Raw genomic sequence first — 9,335 nt, 5'->3', positions numbered from 1 at the left:
AGCCAGTGGACTAGAGATAATAATAAATAATAATAATAATAATAATAATAGCCTAATAATAGTCCACTCCAAATTTTATTAAACCGAAACGGAAATTCTTTTTGCCCAATTGATCGTGAGCCCGGCAGCCACTGAGCAGCGCCAGATCGACGTTGCTCTATCCCTTATCGTTGAACGCCAAACAAGGTAGCAACAACTCCCATCTTTTAACGTCTTTTGGTATGACGCGGCCGGGGTTCGAACCCACGACCTCCCGGTTGTGTGGCGGACGCTCTACTGACTGAGCCAACACTCCGGTACAATGATAATGACGTCATTGGAAGTTGCATTCCCTCAATAAATCAAATTCATAAAACACCCACATAGTTCTCTTCCAGAGAGAGGGAATATTGGAGACCAAAGAACTCCCTTTGGAGCATGCATGCGTGCACATGTCACAACTATCATTCTTAAAATGCTATGCCATATTTCATCGGTACTAGCAGATGAGTCCAGTCCTGATGATATGATATCATTGTCCCTCAATCTCAACAAGTTGTAACTTCCTTCTTCTTATCTTCTCTCTCTTCTTATCTTCCTGTAACTGTCTTTACCTTATGTTATCTTTATCTTTCCTCTGTCCTCTGTTGTTGTGAATATATGTACTGTTTTTTTATATAAAATAAGTTTGAATCTTGTTTTATGCTAAGTATTTATTTGGGGATCATTCTCATCAAGCCAATTTTGGATTTCATGATTCCCCACTTCCTTTTATCTTATGTTGATAATGAACAAACATGTTTATACTTTTGATGTTTTTTAAAAGAGAATGAAATAAATAAATGAAATAAATGAAATGTCATTCATTTTCATAGAAACAGTTCCTTTTGCAGAGAGGGTAAAAAAAAGTATCCTCATTAATCCTTGATACAAGGAAGAACCAGTTCTTGATGAGATTATCTTCACTTCCACCATGCACTCTGGTTTCTACGTCATCAGCATCATCATCATCATCGATCATCATCATCGTCATCTTGTTTCCTCATTGTCTGAATGGTTGTCAGCTTCGGAGGGTTCACTATCGCTTCCTTCTTTGTTTCCATGGTATTTTGCCATTTTGGCGATCAGGTCTGCAGTGAGTGGAAATAAAAAGATGATGTTTAGATGACCTGACAGGGAGAGAGAGAAATGTAAAGAGAGATGCACAGACAGAGATGGAAATATATTGTCCTTTTAGCAAGGCATTTATCTAAAATTGCCGCTCCATACCCAGGAGAGAAATGGGGACCTGGCAGGATGATGAAATACTTTGTGTTAGTAATTGCTATATGCCCTCACAGTGACCATATAGTAGGAATACTCCCCAGAGAGTGGAGATGATGGACATTGTACGTGAATGAATCCAATGACTGGGATAATAATATCTGTAAATGCTTAAAGACGATATTTCATATTAAGCGCTACATTAATCCAGATTATTATTATTATTATATAGATAGAAATAAAGGAACAGAGAATTTCTAATAAGACAAGGGGAGTAAATATGAGATAAAATACAGAAGAAAAGTGACAAGGATAGATAGAGAGAAACAAAAAATTAAAAGAGTGACAGGGAGAGAGAGAGAGAGAAAATGGGGATATGTGAAATTACTGATTAAACATGAATCCTTATGAAAAGTTGTAAAGTCTGTACAATGTATGACTACAGATGGCAGCATTGCCTAATGTCTTTATGATCCTTCAACTACCTCCACTCATTGCATAATGTCTACATGAAACATCTTGAGAGAAGATCCATAAGCCTATATATATATATATATATATATATATATATATATATATATATATATATATATATATATTGTTTCCTAAGTCTTGTTAACCCTTTGAAGACTAGACCCAAGAAGGCTCTGGATGAAACCCCATTAATTGAGACCAACAGATAAATGGACCAAATCCTTACAGCTGAAAACATATATTGCCCATCCTATAAGTCACAAAACAAACTTTTATTTAAAAGCATAAATGTTTTGTTTTTTTTAAATCAAAAGAAAAGATAGATTTATACTAAATCGAGGACCTTTAAAGGAGAATTTGTGATGATTGTCTTACCTCTAGCTACATTGAATAGACCATTTGTCTGTGTTCCACAAACAAAGCAACGTTTGCTCTTCTTGTAGTGTTTTAGAGCGCATTTTTCACAAAAGTAGTGCTTGCACCTATTAGAGAGGACAAAACAGGAAAAGTGAATACATGTATAAAGAAATGGTTATAACTTTAGAAAAACATTGAAATTGAGATAAAGAGCTAATTAAGTTAAGCATAGAATTAAAACACTAAACCAATCATACCACAGCAAAATCATGTACAATTATGTAACAGCAAATACTTTTGTGTGCAAGCAACTCTCATTACTTTGCACACGCTCCTGATGAGTCTTAGTTTTATTGCCACAAAATAAATTAACCATATATATATATAAAATAAAGAACATTTTTCAAGTTTCTGGTTTCACAGTAAATAATATGACCCCTGACCTTTTCTGGACAATCTATTACACAGTTAGTTGTACGCATTCATCATCATCAATAGAACGTACATGACAGCAGACTAGCTGCTCACAAGTTAACTGTTGAATAAGTGCTTTGTAGATTGAATGGGTGCTATTTAAATGACAACGTATATTGTAAATTACAAATATACATTCCAAATATATTGTAAAGAAATAAAAAAGCAATAAATGCACCCAGGCATTAAGGTACATCTGATGACTTTCAAGAACTTACTTTGTGACGACTGGGTTGGTGAAGGACTGTCTACAGAAGATGCATTTGAAAGGAAGATCATCATCGTCATCACTGTCAATCTCGTACATGCTGGGATCTGTGATGAAAGGGAGACAGGATGAAAAAGTCAGAGAGACAGGAAAATATCAAATTACATACAGGTTCAAGATTAGTCCAAGATAAGGCATAGATATTGAGTATCAGCATTAATCTTGTGATATCAGGGTTTTTTCTGTGACCATCGCTATTAAACATTGAGGTGTCGTGGACGAGTGGATATGTCACCGGACTGTGGATCACAAGGTCCGCGGTTCAAATCCCACTGTGGCACTAATGTCCTTTGGCAAGACATTGATCTACATTTGCCACTCTCCACCCAGGTGTGAAATGGGTACCCGGTAGGCGGTAGGATGCGAAAGCTAATGTGCTTAGATTAGCAAGTGTGTGCTTGTAGAAATGACGCCTGGCTGGAATGCTCCCTAGGGAGTGGAGAATGTGCATACATTGTCTGCGGGTAAGCCTGAATCAGACGGCCGGGGAAATAATATAATTGCAGGGCCCTCAGGGAGAACAGTATGAATATTGATGAGGCTACCCTGGGTAAACAAGACATATTACTAATATTATTATATAATATAGTACAAACTCCTCTCAATGTGCTTTTGCTATGGAATGCCTTAATTGATAAAGGGTGCAGATGTAAATGCTAATTGTATTTATGGTGAGAGATATCAATGAAACACAAGTAGACATATAGCAAATGACAACTATTGATAATGCCCTTCTGCTCAAGCGAGAATATCTCTGGGCTATATTTTGATGAATAGTTAGATACTGGGTTAGGATTAAGGTTGCAATCGAGTTTAGTATAGGTCTAGTGTCCGGTTTGGGTTACCCATTCTGTAAGGGTAGGATATTAAAACGTGGGGCAACTGTGTCATCAGAGCATGTACATTATAAGAATATTTACACCCCAAAATGGTGATGAATCGCAGCTATCAAGAGGGATTTAGAAATGGTAATTGATTTGATGGATTTATTGTATTAATTTACCAACAGAAATACAGTAATAAATTTCATACAATGATATTTACATATCGTGAAACCCGTCTAAAAAATGTGGTCTTTGTAGACAGGTGGTCGCTAAACCAGATTTGACTGTACAAGAAGAGAAACTATTGGTTTGTAAAAGTGGCCAGATTAAAGCACATGTGATAGAACACTAGAGTCCAGAATGTCAAGAGAATAGAATTCCACATCACCTTGTTGCTTTTGATATTTAGGGGTGAATTGTAGAAAAATAAAGCAATGGTTATAACTGAACAGATTAAAGGGAAATCTTTATTTCAAAAAAGGATGATTGGGGAAAAAGGATGGACAATAAGATTGAGAAAGACATATTGCAACAAGCAAGAGTGATAAGTGCTGTAGTGAGGGGGAGAAAAATAAATAAATAAAGAAACTATTTTTGTTGAATATTTCCTGTGTTGCTATCTCACCTTGTTGCTTTTGATATTTGCCATCATCCCACTCCTTCTCCAGCTGCCATCCAAACTTGTAGTCCGACCGATCGTGCATGAACTTACAGCTATCACCGAACCCACAGAATCCCGTCTCCTTGAAGTCCTTACAGATATCTGGTGCGTAATCCCAGCGTGTGGTGGAACGCAGGTTGGTTGGCGCCCTCATTGGCCCCTTCCTGTCAGGTAAAGAAAATACAAAGTGGGATTTGTTCAGGGGGCTGCAGAAACGTGAAATTTACAAAATCAGATGATCAGCCTTTTTACCAAAGATGTAATTGAGAAAACATTTTATATTGGACATAGTAATTGCTTTCAAGGGTATAATATGCATTGTGAGTTTGCCCATGTTACAACATATTTACCTTCCGTTCACACAGAGTCTAATACCACATTAACTAAGAAAGCATATAGTATTGTTTATATTATATTCTTTCCAATGATGTGCAAAGGTTAGCATTCTTTTAGACCTGTTGCAAAAAAGTGTTTATGAATTTCATTTTTTTTTCTAATTTTTTTTAGGGGTGGGGGGGGGGGGGGCAGAAATTACTATTACGTTCAGAACCTTCCAGGGGACTAAGATTTTATGCATTCCCACTGTTATGAGAACTCAGGTTTGGTATATAAATAATTATTGTGTATAAATAACTTTTTCCTCATTCCACTACCAACAATAATGGCATGTATACAAGAACCTTTGTTTCAAATCATACAAATGAAAAGGTGTTCTTATTAAATAAATAATCCCATTTATATAAACCCTTGTCCTGTCATGTTATTCATGAAAGATAAACCATTATCTTATAACTAATAATGATAATAATAATATTGGAATATTTTTTGCGCACATATCCACACAAAAAATACAAGGTGCTCAAAGTGCTCCAATATTACCCCGGCTCTGCTACGCTACCAATTACGGTGCTCACAGCATTCAAGAAATTCCTCCTACCGGTACCCATTTAACACCTGGGTGGAGAAACTGATGAGGTGGTATTAAGGAAGATGTAGAGAAAGTGTTTCTATTCTTACCTCACATGACCACTAGATGCATTCCCTTGTGCTGTGTCTTTCTTCTCAATGTATGTATGATAGTTATTAAGTCCTCTATACTTCTTGTCATCTTCCTCTCCCTTCAGCTCCTACAAAAATAAAACCAAAATTTGATTTTACTCCAATTATTACTTGTCATACCGAAGTAACTGGTGAGGAGTTAAATTTGGTAATGAGCATTCTTTAAGAAAGCAACAGTGAACATGTACTGTTCCATGCCTTGGTTAATTACAGTATTTGGTCATTGTCTACAATATTTAATGTTTTTATTAGTTATCAAACTGGAAAAAAAGGAGACATTTCAGTTTTTTTTTTTAAAGCAATACATTTAAAAAGACATCAGAGTAGATGTACTTTCTAAGTTGTTGTTAGCATGCTGCTCAATACTCAAGACTAAACAAACTTTTTATGAGCTGGTCAAAATTCTCTGGCAAGTCTAGTGTCTTTGATATGAACATCTGGGCTATTATTCACAACAAAATAGTTTTATAACCAGTTTAGACCACTTGAATAATAGTAATGTTGTTTTTCTTCCCTCACCTCATTAATCTTCTTCTGCTTCTCAAACAATGCCTGTGCATCTTCATTGAAATCTGTATCCAGGTTAAAGGTCGCTGTAGCACCACCATCATCCGGTCCAGCTGGTTTCTAATTAAAGACAACAAATAAAAGTTTGGAATACATCAAATCTATCTACTATCCTGGTAATAATTGTATTATTTTATACCTCAGTCAAATTGTCAAACCGATTCCAAATCAAAAAAATTCTGGACATTAGGATTCATGTTTGGTTTCATTCTGGTGTCAAACTGGACGGTATTAGATATTATAAATCTTTTGACAAATTTGGCTATAAAGTTAAGGTAAATTTTCATATTTTTAAACCTGTCTCACGACAAAACCAAACCAACAAAATTTGGGCTTTTTGCAATAATATACTGTTTGGTTAGTTGTTGGTTTGGTCTCATTTATCTCTGTGTGACTTGTCTATTTTATATTATCAATCTATATTACAAATTTGTCTACAAAGTTACAGAAAAGATTGAGCTTTGGTAAAGATGGATAATGATTTGTATAAAAATAAAAATGACATCCGAATACCACCTTACGAAAAGTTGAATACTTACAGCCGATCTACTGGATTTATAGCTGACCATTGTATCTTTAGATTCTTCCTCACTGCTTTCACTGTATGTCACATCTTGCTTCTCACTCAGATTCTTGGTCTAAAATAAAAGAGAAAAAAACAAAAATATGTTGCATTTACTGATCCTTTGCATAAGTAACAACCTCCTTAAATTATGCATGGCTATTTATATGTATGTCATGTCATTATTGTTATGTACATATATTACGGGTTTATTCTTTTACAAATACTTTTAATAATCATCTATCAATTATAAAGATCTATTCAAATTAAAATGTTGGAATGGTACAATATTAGACATTACTATTTGATAGTTGTTACCTTAAACGGTGTGAATATGGAAGTATAAATCATTATTTAGTAACTAAATGCATCACCCTCTTCTCAGGTGTCAATTTCCTACACTACTTGAATTCTAAACATCACTCCTGGTCCCAATACTATACGTAACCAAAGGCTCCAAACTAACTATTCTTGGAAGGGGGGTTTACCGTAATTAACGGTGTATTAACCGCACCTTTTTGCCGCCGAAAAAAATTCAAAGTCGGGTGCAGTTTATACATGGTACACCAAAAAAAAAAAAAAAAAAAATTCGATTTATGCCCCTCCACCTGGCGCTATGCCTGGCAATGTCTCCCAGCTCAGTAATCGGAAACTAGAACAACACTCAAATTTGTCTGTCATTTTGGTTTGAAAGTAATCTTTCTGATAGATTTCAATATGTAGTTGATAATAATAATTCCTCCAATTTTTCTTCTATTACACGGCGTACCACAAGGTTCTATCCTAGGTCCTCTACTGTTTTTTAAGTCGGCAAAAAAAAAGTTGGTGAAAAAAAAGTTGGCAAAATGGGCGAAAAAGAGGGGTGCGGTTAATACACGAGGGCGGTTTATACAACGTTAATTACGGTAGATTACAAAATTTGGGATCTGTATGCAAAGCCCTGTTACCATTTTGAAGTTTTGGGGGTCTGAATTTGGAGCGCTCATGTATCCCCGGTGCCTGTTAGGGTTGAGCCCTGCCTAACCCTAGCCCTAACTTAAAACCCAATCACAGCTTTAACCCTTTACTTTGAGGAATAAAAAGCCCAGGCTATAAGAGTAAGCCAATTACTGTTTCAGGTTGATTTCTCCATAACTATGGGTAACTTTTTCATTGCAGATAGCAATAAATAGCCATTAATAGATAACATTTACATTACCTTTTGTTTCATAGGGTTTGAAATGGTCTTTTTCCTTTCTTTCCTCACAACAGCACTCTCTTCTTCACCGCTACCTAAAAGAGAATAAAATATATAGATTCAAAATTACTTTACTGATGGGTAATCGGGTATGTCCATACTGTTTACAGTAACACCTCATGCACTGTACACTGCTACAACGCATGCTTGATACTTGATTTAGTGCTAAAGAGTACAAATGATTCACACACATCCTAAAATAGTGAAAATGTACTAAACAAATAGGAGAAAAAACTAAAATTATTGTTGAAATACTTAATTTTAAACACGATGCTCCAAAATGGTATGGTATGGATATGGTATTTATTTCATTCTTCATAAAAACTTCTAGAATCTACAATACATAGCCTAGAGTATTTCAAGCAAAAAAAATATATAAAAGATTGATATAGTCTACATAAATACATGTAGAAGGGTAACATTTTGTTCATGACAGTAATAAATCAGTTCTAAAATGTCCTGATGATTCCAAGCTAAAAAATCATGTATAAAAACCCCAAAACACTCCTAATCGCATCCTGTTTTAATAACGTTTGCAAATCGCTTGGTTTCAGCTAATAAACTCAAACAAAACCTTGATCCATAAGGTCCTTTTCACATCCGCAAAACTTTACAGGTCTTTACGTACGCACGACACAGTAAGGTATGGATCAAGTTTTTTACAACCAAATTCTTGTACAAAAAGTTTAGGAGATCAGTCGGACTCCAAGTCATTTTGGCAACCAAAAAATTTACATAATAAATATGGAGCGGCCTTTCGTCATATTTCATATAATCATCAAGCCCTTACGGCTAGCTTTAAACGCTAACACTGACATTAGCTTCCTGGCCGCGTTATTTTTTTTCTGCGGCACAGATTGGGGTTAGGTGCGTGTTGAGCCTATGGGAAAGTTTAGGGTTAGGGTTAGGGTTAGGGTTAAATCAAGACCTCTTTTTAAAAAAAGGCCCCGATCTGTGCCGCAGAAAAAAATGACGCTTCCCGGCCTCCCCGCTTCTTTATTTTCAGAGTTCTTGTCTTGAGTGAGACGTAAGTAAGGACATTTATTTCAATATGTGGGACAGTATATTAAACAGAACGACTTTGAAAACCTGTTTCACAAAGCAAATAATACTCAAGGCCATATAAATAGAACGGCTTAATTGCAGAGTACCTTCATCACTGGTGCTTGTTTTCCTTTTTCTTGAGTTTGCAAGTCGCCCTCGTTTCTTAAAAGAGAATTTTGTGCTGGACTCCATGATAACAAAGTGAGATTCGGGATTCGGCAACATTCACTCTACTGTGCTGCCCTCTTGTGTTGGACAACCTCGAGGTCGTAGAACATTCAACTATAATTTGTTTTATATATTTTTTAAAGTCAAGCCAGTAGCATTTCACATTTAAAACACGTCTTCCATCATAAATTACTAGACCAGCAAACGTTTGATACTTGACAATGATAATTGAAGGAATATGTATTCTTTTTTAGGTAAACAATGGTCAACGTATCTCAATAGTTTTGTTCAGAAGCTACCTTGGGGCAATGGATAAGTTGGGGAGGGGGGGGGGGGTGCAGGAGGAGGGGGGTGCAGGAGGAGGGGCAGCCCCAGGGCAGCATTGTCAAGTGAAAGTA

The 9,335-nt window shown here is 35.9% G+C and overlaps 1 protein-coding gene across 1 annotated transcript; it reads right to left on the bottom strand.

The window, feature by feature from the left end:
* Nucleotides 1–415: 415 nt before the first annotated feature.
* LOC578201 (E3 ubiquitin-protein ligase RNF113A) lies at nucleotides 416–9,012 on the bottom strand. The gene is made up of 9 exons (XM_778388.5): nucleotides 8,877–9,012; nucleotides 7,687–7,760; nucleotides 6,466–6,564; nucleotides 5,879–5,986; nucleotides 5,318–5,427; nucleotides 4,265–4,464; nucleotides 2,766–2,862; nucleotides 2,092–2,198; nucleotides 416–1,109 (listed from the first exon to the last, which is right to left on the bottom strand). The coding sequence occupies exons 1-9, from the start codon at nucleotides 8,992–8,994 to the stop codon at nucleotides 1,009–1,011; spliced, it is 1,014 nt and encodes a 337-aa protein (XP_783481.4). The 5' UTR covers nucleotides 8,995–9,012; the 3' UTR covers nucleotides 416–1,008.
* Nucleotides 9,013–9,335: the final 323 nt, after the last annotated feature.

The sequence above is a fragment of the Strongylocentrotus purpuratus genome, unplaced genomic scaffold, assembly GCF_000002235.5.
Source record: "Strongylocentrotus purpuratus isolate Spur 01 unplaced genomic scaffold, Spur_5.0 spur5_scaffold_6, whole genome shotgun sequence".
NCBI lineage: Eukaryota > Metazoa > Echinodermata > Echinoidea > Camarodonta > Strongylocentrotidae > Strongylocentrotus > Strongylocentrotus purpuratus.
The sequence above is the reverse complement of the archived record's forward strand: the minus strand, read 5'-3'. Positions and strand labels throughout refer to the sequence as shown.

Coding starts and splice junctions, on each gene's coding strand:
- LOC578201 (XM_778388.5), bottom strand. CDS start 8,994: ATGTTGCCGAATCCCGAATCTCACTTTGTTATCATGGAGTCCAGCACA. Junction 5,987..6,465: donor ATAAATCCAGTAGATCGGCT/GTAAGTATTCAA, acceptor GTCTTTAATTAG/AAACCAGCTGGACCGGATGA. Junction 2,199..2,765: donor ACCAACCCAGTCGTCACAAA/GTAAGTTCTTGA, acceptor CCTCTCTAATAG/GTGCAAGCACTACTTTTGTG.